The sequence below is a fragment of the Grus americana genome, chromosome 6 (assembly GCF_028858705.1).
Source record: "Grus americana isolate bGruAme1 chromosome 6, bGruAme1.mat, whole genome shotgun sequence".
Lineage (NCBI taxonomy): Eukaryota > Metazoa > Chordata > Aves > Gruiformes > Gruidae > Grus > Grus americana.
Genome location: NC_072857.1, coordinates 19,604,523 through 19,622,810, shown reverse-complemented (window position 1 = coordinate 19,622,810; position 18,288 = coordinate 19,604,523). Strand labels below are relative to the sequence as shown.

Sequence of the window (18,288 nt, the reverse complement as noted above, 5' to 3'; positions counted from 1 at the left end):
CAGTCCATGCACTTCAGATATTCTTACAGCTTTTATGCTCTTCTTTAGCTGCATCAAAATGTTTGGTAACTAGCAAACCATTCTAAATGGATAGTAAAGAAAGATACATTTTTCATAAATATTGTGAGGAAGATGAGATAACATTGACAAGCACAAAATCTACTTTTTTTTGTTGTCATGCCATGAGCAAATGGTAAAAAATATCTTTTAGGTGACTAAAAACCACAGCAATAATTTAAGCCCTTATTACAAATGTGACCCTTGATGTTTTGTTGTCAGACATATAAATGCTTGTTAACAGCTTAGTGTTGCCAGAAGAGGAAGGAATTACTCACAAACTCCAGCATTTTGAAGGATAGCATTTTCTGTCTTCTGAAATAACACCTTAAAGCTAATTTTAAAGAGGAGGGTTACACAACTTTTAATACATATTCTGGCATTAACATTTACTAAAAATAGCCACTTGTTAATATCGCCTTCTTTGATAATCTGCATATCACTAATTTAAGATTTAAAGTTCAGTAATGCACATTCAATAAATCTGTATGCTCCTAAGTGTTGCTCTGATGATGCATTACCCACTAATATGAAAGTAATTACATACTGACTGGCAGGAAGAGGCTCCTGAGGTTTAAGATCTATAAGCCATTTCTTAATTTTGTCATGGAAAATAATGGATGGAAAATGAACTATAGAAGTACTTCCTCGCTTTTAATATCTATCTTCATGAGAAAATAAATGATAGGTTAGAGATAGTGAGTTGTATTCAAGTACAAGTTTGTGAAGCAATTTTGCTTGACAGTAATATCCACAGAAATATTATTTCCATGAAATCTGCACAATTTTACTGAACGAACATGAGAAGAAGGCTGTTCCATCTTTAATCTCACAGCATACATAACTTTCCTTGACAATTTGAAGATTTTGCATTACTGTGTATTTAAATATCTTTAGCTGAATAGATTTATGTAATTGAAAATGTGGCAATTCATGGCCTCAGTCCTGAAAGGCACTCAGCACTCCCAGGAAGCCCTAGTGCTCTCAAATCCGAGTCGGATTTGAAAGTTTTCATCGTCACCAAGGAAAGATGCTACCCTATCAAGTGAAGACTAATTGAGGAATCTTTGTAAATCTTTAAGACTAAGAATGGTTTTGTAGTTCTTTTCACATGGAAGGTCAATTTACTTGATAATAAGGCCTGCCTCTTTGCTTTGTATTGAGGTATTGGTTGACTTCTCTGATGTACTATTACATTTCTGGAGATTTCAATGTTCATGGATATCATTACATTTATATAATGCAAGCACTAGTGAGAGTCCAGTAATTGTTTGGTACAGCTGCTATAATTTCAAGGCATCAACCCAATGACTGTATGCAGATGAGTCATGTCACTGATGGATACCTATAATGTGTGGGTGTGGGCTTTAGCCATGGGATCAGGTATTAAATTTATTCTCTGTTTCATAATATGGTTTAGATGACATAATGTAAAATACTATTATTGTTTATCTAAACATGACATTCATGAATATAATGAAATGAAGTTTAATGACTGCCCTAAATAGAAAATATAGAGAGCAGAGGAGAAAGACAGAGCACCACAGCAGGCATGCAGGCAGCATGAATCCAGTGAATCCATATCAAAAACCTCAAAGATGGAATTGTAGCTAAACTACCTAAGGCAGAGATAGAACAATTAAACCAACATAACTCAAATAGTCATGGCAGCAGTGTTATACTCATAGGTGGACAAGGCCTTTTTAAATCAATGTCAGTCTCTATTCCTTGTGGGTTTTCCAATATCAAATTTGTGATTATTATGGCAATATATTGAGAGGTTATGTCTAGGTCTTAGATAGAATTTTTCTTTTTCTTAAATTTTAACACGACCAAACAGCATTAACATTCAACTTCACTGAATTTTTTTGGACATTTATTATAAAAATTACTTAACACTAAATCAATTGATTCCACATTCCACTAAAAACTTACCCAGTTTTTTCTTCTTTCACACTATCTCATTGCCTACCAAATTGCAAGTCCTCCAGAATATTAATTTACTGAATATCCAAAAACCTTTCCATTGCGTCTGCATTTGAGTTAGGTTGAGAATGCCACAAAGTCTGGTTTCAACTAACTTAAAAAACCTTTATTTAGTGGCAGATTGACTTCTGCAACAAAAATTATTAAAATATGCTCCGATAAGCTGTGAGTTAATAACAAAATAACAAAAGTGCTGTTTCAGTGCTTACCTAAAATTACACTTTGTGAATATGTGGGCATAGTCCAAACAAAACAAAACAAAACAAAACAAAACAAAACAAAACAAAACAAAACAAAACAATCTATTGTGCTATTTCTGACCTTGCAAACAAAGAAATATTGAGCCCACTGTTTAAATAAGAAAGGTTTCTCTCCTCTTCTATCTGAAGTCCCAAATGGGAAGCATAGAGGACAAGCAAGGACAAGTCATATTTTCACACAGCAGCAGATTTTCTTTAACAAAAGCTTTACTTAAAAAATATGGAGTCCATTAAAACACTGTGTTATAAGACCTCTTGGGTATACTTCAAACTGTCTGATAGAGATAGTTAAGTATCAGCATTATATGCCAATTGTCATATTACATAATTTTAAAGCATTTAATACATACAAAAGAGTAAATCAAAAAGGAAAGTATTAACATTCCCCACCATTAGTATTTCTTGGTTAAGAAGATGTTCTTTAATAGCTATCCTTTGCAAAACATGTAAAAATTTCTTTTAAATATAAAAATGCCTTTTAATGCTGATATGTGAAAGCAGTATATAGTGCTATGTTTGGAGGGCACACTAAACCAAAAGCACTTCAGCTGTCTTTCGGTACTGGTGAAATCTTATTTGTTGTTCACATCAGCATCAAGGAAGATGATCATCAAGACGACTTAAATATGAAAAAACATTATAGTCTTCTGGGGAATTAGGTAATGCCTACCTTCAGGGAGCAAATGTTGATTTCATTCATATTTATTTTTAGGTCTTTTTAGATTCAGAGATCTCTTTAGGAGGTCCAGTCTGTAGGGGTCTCATGGTAATGGTGTGAATAGAGAAGAAAAGGGAAGAGATGTCCTTGCTAGTTATAGCTTGGTAGCTTCAGTAGAACTAATACACAGGAGAAAAGAGAGCCAGGAGAGGTTACACCAAGAGAAGAGAGTTCCACAAATGTAATAAAATCTCCAATGCAAAATCATATCCTCTTTTAAAGCTGAAGTAATACTGCTTCATTTTTTGAACTGCACTATCATTCAGATTTAAGGTCTATGGTCATGCTAAAAAGGGTTAATTATTACAGGAATATGGCTTTAGCTTTTGTGTCTGTTTCACATTTCTCATTTCTTTTGTTTTCCCAGTTTTTCCTGTTCAGTACTGTTGGCCTTGTTAATAAAGATCTGAAAATGAGTTCAAAACTACCTGTTAAAAGGAAGAGATTGTACTCAAGATCTAAGGGGCTTGGAATAATATTGGCAGTGTTCATTCTGCACCATGAGCTGCATCAGAGAGCAAACAGGAATAGTAACTTAGCTTTACTTCACCTTAGGAGATGGTACCTTCCTTGATTTACTAGTCACCAACAACAAACTTATACAGAGTTGAAAATGCTGCTGGAAAAAAAAATAATCCAAATAGCTTTTCATTTTTTGTGAAATTACTTAGAGGTCATTGAGATTAACCTAGCCTAATAATCTATGGAAACCTCCTATAAAAATGAGAAGCGTATGAATGTGCTTATGTCACTTCTTGCCTGTGTTCTTTGAGAAAACAGAAGATGCTTTACATTTCATTAATGTAGTCTTTTCCACTGTTACAGTCAGATTATGAGTATGGATGATTTTGGCTTTCTGATGCAACTTTGAAATGTATTTGGATTAGATCTGAAAAGTCAAAAGTTCTTCCAAATTCCTTCCCTTATTTTTGACTACAATATTGTCTATATTAGAATTATCCTGGTTCCATTATCATATTGTTTACATTTCTATGTAAATTTCATGACTCGGCTGCTGAATACACTTTATACAATGACAAATTTCAAAGTTTCTTCAATCTTTACTCATAATAAAGATATTCAAGTGTCTCAGCATACGAGGAGCTGACATATTGCTAGATTTTCTACAGTTGCTCTGACTTAAAGATGCAGGAGTAATCATCCATTCATCTGTCAGGGCTGTGCACCTAGCATTGGAGTGAGCCCAGCAAGATATTGGCAGAATAATATTTTTTCATGTCATATAGTATTTCCTAGAAATAAATCATTTTAACATTGAGTGGACTGGTACCATCTTCCATCGTTTTATGCAAGATATTTTATGGGTGAGATAATTGTTTATTTTAAAGTCCCCAAGTAATTTGGGACTATATGTATAGTTTGAGCTTTGTTAAATGTTTATGAAATTCTCTTTACATGAAAGATGCTATGCAGGAGCTAACCTTGTTAGTACAAGCTTTACTTTAATTCATCTGTAGCAAAAGCAGCAGTGACAAAACAGAATTTAGTACTGAATATAACTACATCATTTAAATATACAGTTCATATGAGACACACTTTGTCATGAGGCATAGGAAAGTATCTTTCTGAAAAGATAATGTATTAAACTTTGCACCCATCAAGCTTCCATATCTACCTTTTGCATAGATATACTCTGTATCCATCTACCTTACATCTGTTGGGTTTTCTCCCACCCCATATATCTATTTTTTCACCTCTAAGCATTGCTCTTTGTTCAAATCTTCTGGATGTGCAGTAGTTCTGTCCATGATGAAAGGTCCTACCTAGATTGTGAAGATGCTACATATTGTTTGTGTGAGTGTACATTAATCTGCTGTCTGTTGGGAAATATACAGCACAAAATTATTGTGAATTCCTAGGGAAAGTGCAAAAGGTCCAATGCTTTCTGAATAAGTTTCTTATAGCATCTGGTCCATGCAATCACAATATGCTCACAGAATGAGTTCAGTGCTTCTTGAAGGCATCAGGCGTGCTTGCTGGTTGTTCTCCATGTTCATGCGCTTAATTGCTTGAAGAGCCATGGTCCAGCATATAATAAGGCTACCCCACACTTCTTCTCATGCAGTGCTAGAATAGCTAGGAAACCATAAGGTAAATCTATGCAGTGGGCTGACAGAAGTATTTCTTTAACAATTCATGGTGGTTTACATAACAGATGGCTTATCATTTATTATTTCTGTTATGATTTATTAATACACTATTATGCTTCTTTACTTTGTTTCTAGTTCTTTGGGTTTTACTGTATGCATTTGCATTCTTTAATAAATTTAGATTGAAAATGCCTCAGAACAAAACTTATGAATATACATGTGATACACAGCAATATGGGTCTCAGAGTCTCTTGAAACTGTATGGTTTGCATAATAGATAACAAAAATAAAATGTTTTCATGCAGGAAATAAAAATAAACTGGTGTCTCCATTAAGTTATAAATTCAAAATTAAAAGAAGAGGACAAATATTTATGTGAATCTTAAAAATAAAAAGAAACAACTAAATTTAGAGGAGTAAGAATGATGCTAACTCATTGCTATTGTGTAACAGCTTCTATGAATGCTTTCCACTCATTATGCTTTGCAAGATGCTTTCAGTTTAGCAGGTAAATATTATTCTCTCTGACTGAAGTCAGAGAGGTTAAATGTCAGCTTGCCTACGATCACCGAGAAACTCAATCAAGGTTGAATACCTCTAAAATTTTTTAAAGAGAAAACGCATTGCAGCTAGCATGACTTTTGCTACTTAGCATTATAGTATTCTCTTTAGTAAGATGTGAGGAAGCTTGGCTTTCTCATCATGTCATATTCCAAGGTTTTAACACTGCAATACTTTAGCCTTGTCCCAGTGCTGCTCCTTACTCTTAAAAATATTTCATTCCCTAAGCAGCTGTTTTACAATCCAAACTATAAGGAGAGTTTCACTGTCCAGAAGAGATAAGTTAATAAAATGTCTTTTCACTAACAGTGAATTTGTCAACATCTATTTTAAGCAAGTGGAAATAGTAAAGGTATTTTGAGTGGATTACTAAGTACACTGAAGTCTTCCATCTACTTAAGATGCCCAAGATTGGCCAACACCAGTACCCAAACCTTGCAAGGGTGTCACACAACAGCAAAAGGATAAATTCACCTCATATTCGATCAGTCTCTATTGAAACTGCCAACATGAAACCCAAAAATGTGTTTTCTCCTTTTTATGTATGTGCAACTGTGATTTTTTTTGAGAAACAAACTCCCATTTTCTTTCTCTTGATCCCACAAACAAAAAGTTACATAATGTTTGTTTTCACTTCCCATTACACAGGAGTAAGTAATGCAGAAATGTAAAGTTCTGTATCACATGATGAATATGAAACTCACAACCATCAGTCAGCCTCTCCTGTTGTGTGTGTCTAAGAAACTAGCATGAAAAAGTTGGATCCATTTCTGCTATGATCACTTTTATATTGCTCTTTCGTCATTTTGCCCTGTTGGGGTTTTGAGTTTTGTACTCTTCAGTTTCACCTAACTCAGTCAAAACCGACCTAGGAATAAGTGTAACAAAAATTAGAATAGGAGCCAGATTTCAGGGGAATAAGTCCAATTTACATTATGTGTTGCTTGGAAGTGAAGCACACTGGCTGGAATTTTCAAGCAACTGCAAGGAACGTGAAGTAAGCTTTATTGTTCTTCTTGTCTAATCCATTTCCTTCATTGTCTGACAATCCAGCAGGAGAACACTGATACAAATTTTATAAATAGCAGCTCCCTTGCCATGTATACTCACACTGCTCTCAAATACTAGGGAAACATTCCTGTGAACACACCAGGTGGGGGTCTGAACGTATTAAGACTGCTTAAGAGACTAAGCAATGCCTATGCTTCAACTTGCTGTCAGCTAGTGTGATTAATGCATAAAAAATAGCTAGCACCATTAGTTAAATGCAAGTCCTCGTTACAACATAAAAAATAGATGAAGAGCCTCTACCATCACCTCAGCATGATGCTTAATGGCTGTTTGAAGGTACCATATAATCTTTTGGATGGCTTAATCGTTTCTTTCTTCATAGTTCAAAGAAGAGTGGTTATTAACCCTGGTGTTCTCACAACATTTTCAGAGTAGAACTTCACAGGATAAGAAGTGCCACTTACATTACTAAGGATAGCATCCAAGGTTTATACAACGCTTGCTGTTGGAAAGTTAAACAGAAAGGAGTGTGCTGACCCTTATAATCTTCTAAGATTGTGTTTGAGGAGCGTGAAATTCCTCAATCTTGAACAAGCTGAAATCTCAAATCCCAAACTGGTTCTGCTAAACAAAAAGCAAATAAAAGCAGACAATGTTGCTGACAAGGTATTTCTCCTTGCAGTCATCATTTCATTTCGGTATAATTATTCATTTTATTTACTTTTGAAAGGTCTGATTTTCTGAACAGTATTGTTTTTAATTAGCAGAGGATAAGGAATAAGTAGAAGTAACTGGTGGAAAATGGGTATAAGATTTCTTGAATATGTCACTTGCCCAAATAGGTAGAAACTGAAGGTTGTCACCATCTGATGTTTGCTCATTGGTCTGTGTAAAATGAAGTGGTGATCTGAGTCCCGCAGGATTTGGAGAGCACTTGGAGCACATAAGGCAATAATTAACAAAATTGCTGACAGTCTCTCTAACTATGCCAAGCATTGAATAGAGACGAAAATGTAATTTATCTTCTTATCCTTAAAGGTTTTGTTCCTTCATGTCAGAGTTCAATCAGACTGGAGGAGCAGCCAAAGGAAATTTGTTTTATCTGGTGCCCACACTATGTTTGTTCTTTGCAACAAAGCAAACATTTCAGCTTCTAAAGCCAGCAAATCAAGCAGAGCAGACAAACATAATCCCTTCCAAATAAAATTGAAATCCAACTTAGATGACACCAACAGATAAAAAATCCACACTTGTAAAGGAATGATAATAAGCTTTAGGCATCGACAAAAGAAGAAGTGAAGCAAAAGATAATACCCCTGTGGTACCCTTCTCTGTCACACCTTTAGCTGTGCTGGAACTATAGCCTCAGTGAAATTTGTCCATGCATGAAAGTTTTCCACACCACAAAACTCAAAGTGGAGATAGTTGTCAAGGGCACTCACAGATCTTTCTTTAACTTATTTATTTCTGATTGCCTAAACATTTTCTAATGAGTGTAGACTCTTTTGTAGTGAATTTAAGCCCAGGATAATATGCTTTGGGAGAAAAACACTACATCGCTGTAACAAAAGTCATTCACTGGCCAGGAGCTGGCTGGCAAGGTTACCATGTGGTGGATAAATTAATTTGATGACATGTTTAATTATGCAGATTTTATGGACCAGATATGCCACTTAATGGTTGCTACAGGGAACAAGAATCAACCTACTGTGTAAAATTGTCAATGAATTTATTGGACCTGGCAGAGATTATGAATTTCACAGAAGTTTAATTTGCCAAAACACCAAGTAATTGAAGCTTAATCCTCAAAACTACAATAAAGTACTTTTTAAGTTTGTCTTGTATTTGCTAAGTTTACTGAAAGTAGGAATAGATACACTGCCTGATTATTGACACAGTATCTTTCTTATTCTAGGTTCTATCCTTAGGGGCTGATGTTCTACCAGAGTATAAACTCCAGACACCTCGCATCAACAAGTTTACTATATTGCACTATAGTCCTTTCAAAGCCGTCTGGGACTGGCTCATTTTGTTGCTGGTAATATACACCGCCATATTCACCCCTTACTCTGCTGCCTTCCTTCTGAATGATAGTGAGGAACGGAAGAGGAGAGAGTGTGGATATTCTTGCAGCCCACTGAATGTTGTAGACTTAATTGTGGATATTATGTTTATCATTGACATTCTAATAAACTTCAGAACAACGTATGTAAACCAGAATGAAGAAGTGGTAAGTGATCCAGCAAAAATAGCAATTCACTACTTCAAAGGCTGGTTCCTAATTGACATGGTTGCTGCAATACCTTTTGACCTGCTGATTTTTGGCTCTGGCTCTGAAGAGGTAAGCTCAATAAGAAATATTAAGAAAAAGAAATTTTAAATCTTAAGTTTTTGACCTTACTACAATAATCTGTATTTCCTAATATATTTTTTGTTTGTCAGTTAATAGGCTGTTGAGTAGTTTCACCCCATCTTTTAAAGCTAAACTAAAATTAAATCTTCCTTAGTAGTATAATGTAGAATATTAGCTTTTACTGACAGAACAAGTTGAACAATTCAGCTAGTATTTTTCAATTATACCATATTTGATACTATCTTTACAAATAATGAAATAAGTATATCATGTATGAAGGATTTGTTCAAATGTTTTTATTTAAGAAATGCTCCTTTGATTTGCTGTTTGTTTTGTAATAACTGCTTATAATGCATATAAGTGTTGTGTTGGTATTAAAGCATTAATATAAATTTTCTCTGTTCAAAATCTTTAGATCAGATGTTTACTCAGTGTAAAACAGATTATTTGTGTAAACTATACCAGTTAACAAAAAGATTTGGCTGTTGTCTATTTTATCAAGAATATGGACTACAAAAAGAAAGAAAAAAATATTATATGGGGTTAACCTTGCAAGATATGACAAATGTCCTCACCCTGTCTGTACAATAGGTTAAAAAAATGTTCAATATATGCATCCAAAAATTGCCCAAAGGTGTATAAAACATACGCTATGTTCTGAATGCCTGACCCAGTTCTGCCTCCTGCCAAAGAATTTTATTTAATTTAAGAAGGGCTAAAGTTATAACATATTTTTTGATGAAAAGTGAACTGACAAGTAGAGAATTGGGGGTTTTTTGTGATGCATAGACTACAGCAGTTGGAAAAAAAAAAAAAGCAGCAAACCAAGCAAAATATGATCCATTCACTTTTCAAAGGACACAAATCCATTTCTTAAAATTACTGTTTTGCACATATTGACAGAAGGGAAACAGACAGTTTTGTCAACCATATGTGCACCTCATTAACTGAGAAGAGAAAGGTGAAAACTACAAACTAATCAGCCACATTTACCATGAAAATTTACTGATCTGACTGTATGCTTCCATGCCATGATACGGAGAATGCAAAAACATTTTCATTTTAAAATTAATTCCTTTTTAATAAAGTCATATGCTGTGACAGCAAATATTTTTATGTCCACCCCAAAAGCCTGATCTGAATTCTGAGCATAGCCTAGCTATCCTCACAAATTACATGTAAACATAATTAAGTATGCCTTTAGGGCTCAGTGTAAACTGACTGGCACATACCTACATGCACCTTGAGAGTCTTATGAGCATATTCAGTCTTAAAAATTTCAGAAGTAGGATGACTATCAGTCATGCTTTTCTTAAACTCATTTTCTTAAATTTCATATAATGAAAATGTTTTTGCTGTACTTCTGAAAAATTATTATAATGTGGTTTATTTCAGCAGTCATAGAAATCAATAGTAACATTTCTACTCAATAGTGATATTCCTACTAATTTAAACATGAGCATACACACTCAAGGTAAATGAGGAATCTGGAGAAACACATAGGTAATAACATGCAGTAGAAATAAATTTTATTAAAGGAATGCAATAAGAAGAAAGAGAGTAACATAAAGGACAGAGGAAACATGTTAATAGTTCTCTTATCAAAAGAGAACTTTTCTATTCAGAAGGTGACTCAAAAGCTCAGAGATTCAAGAGAAACTTTGATCACCTTTTGCATTCGTTATCTGTGGTAGGTCTCAGTCTTTCTGCAGATTTTTTTCTATGGTTTTGATAGCACAGACACATAAAAGACAAATATTTTGACAATGGCGTTACTTCTAACTCTGAACACACCATTCCCCTTCAGGTGTGGTCTGCATCCCTTTCTGATCACTGAGCACTTGTCACTGCCAAAAATTATGCTCAGTGATTGGAAGTGTGGAATTACAACAGGGACCAATTCCAAAGTTCATTGAAGGAGTACTCTTTGGATTTTACCCTGAACATCATTCTCCCACACCTCCCCTGTTAGAGACATCCTTAAGGGTGAAGTGCCAGGTGCTAACGTGATGCTAAAGGTATAACTTTAACATAAGATAATGTTACAGATTACTAGCAAATCTGCATTCTGGCAGATGAGTACACAAATACAAAAATGTGGATCCTGGAACAGAAATTATCAGACCACGTAATGACTCTTTTGGTATTGTGGCTATGAGTAAATTAATTCTTTATTCCCTCAAAACCTAGTAAATGAACTATCTGGAAAAACTAGTTTGTTTACCAAAGCAGCAATGAAACTATACAGATTATGACCAGTTCATCATGACATTTTGACTTCTCTCATTCATGGTATTGAATATATCAATCACTTTTTCCAAGCTGCTACTTACTGCAGTTTTGCTTCCTACATTGGTAACTATAACATTTCCCCAATGATCCCTTTAGTTTAGCAAGAAGCAGCAAACATAAAACTGTTAGAATGGAGCATTTTTCATTTAATAGAATTTTTTTCAGTCATAAGGGTTATCTTTTTCATGAAATAGCTCTTTTTTTGTTATCTACAGATTCTTCAAATAAGATCCCCTACGAACAATTGTATTGAACGGTCTTTTTATTAAACAACATAAGCTCCAAAGAGAGCTCCACGTGTGCTCACCCAGCTTTAAAACACCTTGATATCAAACCGAGTCTAGAAAGGGCAGGAGATAATAATCCAAATACCACATGCAACACTATCTGAATGCTTCCATTTGAGCCATACTTTGTCAACCATAGGAAAGCAACAGAGTAAGGCAGTTAACTTTCTAATTTCTAAAATAGGGATTTAATATAATTTTAAGGGTTTTTTTTCTGTTTAAGCAGACTCAACACAAAATTATTATGGCTGGTAGTAAACAATTCTCTCTTTTTCATGTATTTTAAATGTTAAGTGACATCTCTAATACTTGGGAAGATAAAAATAATGAGTAGATGGACTTTTTACTTTCTATTCTTTCAGTATTTTTAATCATTCTGAAGAATGATTAGCTGAGGAGTCTGGGTTGGATTTTAAACAAATAATAGTTGCAGTGGCACAGCTCTGTAAAGCACACACATAGATGATGTGTGTGTACAAGTGGAATGCTTAAGATTACTAGATATTTTTAGATATATGTAATAAAAATAATGCACTTTTTAATGTATTGATCGGCTCTTCACTTCAAAGACATGTATGTTGTAGGGGAAAATCAGATGGATGTATAGATAACCAGAGTTTCTTCCCTTTCATCTAGAACCTGCTGCAATAAAACATACAGACAAGTGATGGTGACAGCTTCAGCAAGAATATTTTCATATTTATAGTTTTATTAAACTGAAGCCAGAGAGAACACTCAGCTGAAATATGCAGAAAACCATGAAGGCATTTGCTTTTGCAAATTTCAATAAAAATAAATATGTCATGATGTATATATCCAGCATACTCACAAAATGTAAGAGTGAATGTGTCTCCTATTCGTAGCAATAAATCAAGAAAATAGATGGGGTTTGCCTAAAATGAAGACACATAAATCAAAGTACTCTTGTTCTTCTCTTAGTTTTGACATCTTCACTTCATTGCATTACACACTATATCCGTTAAAGCAAACTGAAAGGAAGTATCCTACATTTCTAGAATTAGAGATTGAACCTAATAGTCCTGACTGCATCTCCACTGATAGAATCAGTACTTTACCCCCTTCCAAATTAAAATATATTTGAAAATCAAGCCCAGAAGACATCTCAGGAAGAGAGTAATATAGTTTCCTGTGCTCAGTTTAGCAATTTACTTGAGAAACCTATTCCAATTAATATCAAGTCTTTTACACTGCAGACTGCATAGCTGATCATACAGGCAGTCTGCCTTTGCATTAACAACTCTATGGACTGAGTACAGTCCAGGATGATGCAGCATTAGGGTAGAGTATCTGGAAATTATTTAGGTGGCTGGCTAATATCAGAGAAGTATTTAGTATCAACTTTTTCTTCCCTTGATTGTTTTTCAAGATGAAGCAAAGAGGAACCCCAGCACTGCTTGAGCAGGCAGTTATTCGTAGACCATTTTGGCAATCCTATATCAACGGCAGTTGAAGTACGAGTACCCTGCTATAAATAAGAAGTTTTGGTTAGTTGAAATATTTTTGTTTAATTGCTGTTTTAATAACATTTTCAATATCATGATGCATATAGCATAAAGATTTTCAACAATGACACAGTGTTCAGAAGAGGCTTTTAAGGTAACGAAGCATAGACTAAAGGGCCAAATTCTGGCATGTATTAGAGATTTTTCCAAGAGAGAGAAAAGAGTTAACTATGCTTGATGCTATGGTACTCATATTTAATGATTTATTTACAGGCTGCAAAAAAGTAGAAGGTGGATGATGGTTTTAACATAAAATGTAGGTGACAGAAAATTAATGAGAAATTGAGGACCTTACAATACCAGGAAGCTAGAGAGGACGCTAGCAGATGAAATACTGTGTAAGCAAGTGCACATTAATGCACATTGGAAGAGACAGTTTGAGCTCCTCACACACTTCAGTGGATTATTTGGTTTTAAAAAGAGACAAATAAGAGATGACATTATAGATTTATACATTAATGATAAAGAATGTTATGAAGAAATTAAAAAAATTTAAAAACCCCACAAAAATCTAGAGGAAAACTAAGGATTTGGCCATCATTGAGAAAGTCATGAGTCAGAAATGGCTTTTTGCACAGGCAGAATATCATTTATTCAGATAATTATTTAGGTGATACCAGCTCCCTCTTCCAGTCTGATACAATAATAACTTCTGAATGATACCTTCTGCAATCAGATAGACTGATGCCCTCTTCTTTCAAATTGTGCTGTAATCAACTGCTGTCCATCAAAATAGCCCCTTGCTGTGGTCATTTCAGCATCAGGGCTTCAGAAATTGAGGGTATAAACTAATCTCACTGTTAAAAAAGAAGACTAATCAGAGTTAAGGATATCCCCTTGTTTTATATAAGGATTTTGTAAAGTAAATTCAGTGACCTATACTTCAAAAATGTAGTGTCCATGAACTCCTGTTTTTAGAAGGTCATTTTTTCCCCTGGAGAGAAAATAATTGACAAACTTTAACCTTTCTCAAGCTTCTTATTAGCAGAACTGAATAATTATTCCAAAACAACTAAACATGTCTTCTATGTGGTTACTTAGCTCATGGAGACAACCATGTAAGCATGAAAGAACCATTGTAGGCATGATGTTGCAGGGGTTTTTTGTGCTATTACTAAAGCCAAAACAGAAAAAAAACCAATACACTTTTAATCTAGGTCTCCCTCCTGTAATGTAGCTAGAAAAACACAAACGGCATTTTAAAAGGCAAAATAGCACAATAATTAAGCAAGGTAAAAATATCAAAATTACATTGGCTATACTTGTTAACAAAATGTTAGATTGGCAGATTAGAGTATATAAATAGTGCAGTGGAGAAATCTAAGATAATCTTTTTTACTTTTCTCTATAATTTTATTTGTAATGAAAAAGTAAATTTGAGGAAATAGAGTGTCTGTTTTGGCAGAATCTATTTTGAATGGGTATTACCTTGAGACCTTTATCTTTATAATAAATCTTGCCAATTAAAAAAGACTTCTTCAATGTCTTGTAGGTATTTTAGATTCTGAAAGTACTTAAATATGTGCTGTGGTCCTAATTAATTCCACTTTAGGCAAAACCTTACATAAATGGAATACAGTTTGCACTGGATATACTATAGTGGGGGAAAATGATCCTGTACCCATCTTCTACCAATCTGGATTCATAGTTTCAGTAGCTATGAGATTCCTGTGTGCTTCTGGCTCACAGTAAATGTGGCTACTGAAAAAAAAATCCTGATGTGGGTATCCAGCAACTCTTGAACATGTAGTCCACCTGATAAAGCTTGGTATGAGGAAAACAGAGCAGCAAGCAATTTAAAAAAAGAGTAGCATCTGTCAGATTGCCATCTGCAGGTGTTAATTGTGTTGGCACTGGATGGGGTAAGGTGGGTAACTGACAGAGCAGGTCCTCTGCCTCCTTGGGTGCCGTGCTGAGCAAAGTATTCCGGCACACCAAGGAAATTACATTGCATGAGGCATAGTTCTGACACCAATTACTTCTGTCGCTGGCCAAGTGACGCATGGGAGGTGGACTGTTCCTGTGTGAAGGCTACATCTACACTGAGAAGTGGACAGCATGTAAAGGCACACCAAAACCCATGGATCATGCTTTCCACCTCTGCTGCCAGCTGTATTTTAGCCTCTCCACTGTGCTAAAGAAAATTCAAACTAAAGATGAGTTTCTTGATGGTTTAAAGCATACCTAGTCTCACTCACGCTGATTTCACCCTGAAGACATGGAGTTTGCTTGTATTATCCACCTCCAGCATACTCCAGAGCTCACACTGTTGCGGTATCTAAGCATGGGATTGACACTGAGGATGTGTAATATTAGCAAGTACTAACTTAAGAATGGGGTGGAATACTGTTGACATATTCTGGCTTCACAATCTAGCTTCTGATCTATTTAAGGGGCACTGTAAGAATATGTTGCCTCTTGCATGATGTAGAGATATGACTACATCTGTAATAGAATGGTTCCAACACCCCAGTAAAAACAAATGTTAGCTTTTCTTAAGATTGCTCTTTTCCTTAAGGGATCATAACTATTTAAGCCTAATCTACTTTACCCAAAAATATGTACCTAATGGCAATATTCACATGCTGAAGCTCCACCTAGGAATAGCTTTGTGAAGGATATGGTCTTTCAGATTGCTGAGGTCACAGTCAATGAAACAGCCTTCTTTATGTGACAGTGAGAAATTCACCCTGAAATTATTCTCTGTGATGTTAAGTTGAGCCAAGGAGTGTTACCCAGTGCTACCCTACATTATCCTCTTGCTCATTTACTCAGAAAATATGAACAATATATTGAGCTCTCCACTGACAAATGCAGCCAAGAAAGCCTCTTTTTTTTGTTCCAAGAGCTTTGGGATTTTACTCAGAAACACGGTAAACAAAACATAAAAACTAGTCCAGTATTTGTTGAAAGAAAGCTTTAACATGACACATACTACCATCAGAGTGGATTTTAAGGCTCAGAAAACTTTTCCAGTTAAGTGTTATGTAATATACATGCATGTGAAAAAAAAAAGAAGAAAAAACTTCTTAAAAACTTATTCAGTCCTGACATTTACTTAAATGTTCAAACTTAATGGAGGGAAAAAGCTGAGTTCTTTTTGAAATCAAGTAGTTACTATTTACGATTTTGTCAATCTCTTTTACAAGGAATTAACAAGTATGAAAACGATTTACTGATTGAAAATTGTAAATTTACATTAATAAACTTTAGATTCCTTTAAAAAGATTGAAGGTTCAAAGAGGCTGCAAAGAACTGTTGTGCAGGTCTGCACTAAAAAGCTTGGAATATATTCCTGGTTTGTAACTGACCCATATGATTTTCTTAATGGTATGGTACTTTCATTAGTGGCTTCTACCACTACACCTGCAAGCTTCAGGATAAAAGATGCAAAAAGAAGATTAATCTGGAGTCTGGTAACAGTAACTTTTCCATGATTTTCTGTTCACAGTGGTTCGTTGTCTTTTACCTGTATAGAGTGTTTTGACCATTATAAAAAGGAAGAATATTTGTGGAATAAGATACTTAGTCTTTGGGACATTTCTGCCCTGTTTCTTCTCTCTTCTAGAACATGTGTGCAGAGAGTCTCTAAGTTAGGACTGAATATAGTCACACAGCTTTGTTCAAACATCATAAATACTTATTGCCTACAAGGCCAGTCAATAATTATGAGTAGTTCCAATAACTTACAGACTTTATCATGCCAAAACATCATGAATCTAATGGATCATTTAAATCCACTAGGGTGGATTGAAAAGTCCCGATCAAGAATAATATTCAGAATGAAAGAGTATTCAGCATATAATGACAACTTTAGTGTATCTTAATTTAAAATGTGCATTTCTTATTGTTTCTTCACTGTTTTTATAATAAAATTGATAGGTTAAAGGAAATTAAATTATGATTACATTGAAATGGGTTAATCTATGGGTTTTGTTGATTCCCTAAAATCATGGAATTTGCACTGGTTTATTCATGCTGACTATTCATGAGAGTACATTTGCTAACAGAGAAAATAAATTTCTATTTATATCTTATTTTTACAGACAACGACATTAATAGGTCTTCTGAAGACAGCTAGACTGCTGCGTTTGGTGAGGGTAGCACGGAAACTGGACAGATATTCAGAATATGGTGCTGCAGTTCTGATGCTCCTTATGTGCATATTTGCGCTAATTGCACACTGGCTTGCTTGCATTTGGTATGCCATTGGAAATGTAGAAAGACCTTACTTGGCTCACAAGATTGGTTGGCTGGATTCTTTAGGAGAACAATTAGGCAAGCATTACAATAAGAGTGATGCAAGCTCTGGACCATCCATCAAGGACAAATATGTTACAGCACTTTATTTTACCTTCAGCAGTCTGACAAGTGTAGGATTTGGAAATGTGTCTCCAAATACCAACTCAGAGAAAATCTTTTCCATCTGTGTCATGTTGATTGGCTGTAAGTAGTTTTACCTTACTATTTTTTTTTTTCTCAGTGTTTGAGCAAATGACTTACCAGTCTAAGCTAATAAGATTATAAGCATGCAGCCAGAAGGGCATATTCCCAGGGAAAGCTATGTTATATGCAAAAATATGTTGTGACTCATGCAGTGTCAGGAAGTAGTCGTTTGACTACTCAAAATCTGTTAGCCAAACTGTCAGAAGTTTTGTGTTGCGTATCAGTAAGAAAATCCTGTATAGGGTAGGAAGCAGAGTTTTGAGTGGATTTAGGAAATTATAGCCCATCATTTTTGGATAATCATAATTATATTTTATTTGTTGATTTAAACCCTGAACCTATAAAAGTATGCATACATTCTTAATTCTACCCTTTGTTCTTAACTTGTACTTAACCTTAGTTCCTAGTTCTTAGTTCTACCAAAGTCCGTAAAATTAGATGAACCTAAATTACAACACTAAATTCAGAACTACAAATGTCCAAAGATAAATGTTACCAACTTGATTACTCGTCTGCTAACAGTTGGTACTTATACAATCAAATCAATAAAAAGCTTCACGTAAATCAATTCCTTATCTCTGAAAATGTTCCTAGTCTCATCTGAGCTGCTTTGCATACAAAGTACATTATAAGAAATGTTGCATCATCTGCAAAACCCAATGATATGATTTAAGTTTCATTTC

At 34.7% G+C, this 18,288-nt stretch overlaps 1 protein-coding gene across 1 annotated transcript in view; it reads left to right on the top strand.

Moving 5' to 3' along the window:
- KCNH7 (potassium voltage-gated channel subfamily H member 7) overlaps window positions 1-18,288 on the top strand; it is a 230,937-nt gene that overhangs the window by 172,451 nt on the left and 40,198 nt on the right. Inside the window, exons 9-10 of the mRNA XM_054830094.1 lie at window positions 8,620-9,045; window positions 17,206-17,605. Of these exons, the coding sequence (XP_054686069.1) occupies window positions 8,620-9,045; window positions 17,206-17,605 (826 nt within the window). The remainder of the gene's footprint in view (window positions 1-8,619; window positions 9,046-17,205; window positions 17,606-18,288) is intronic.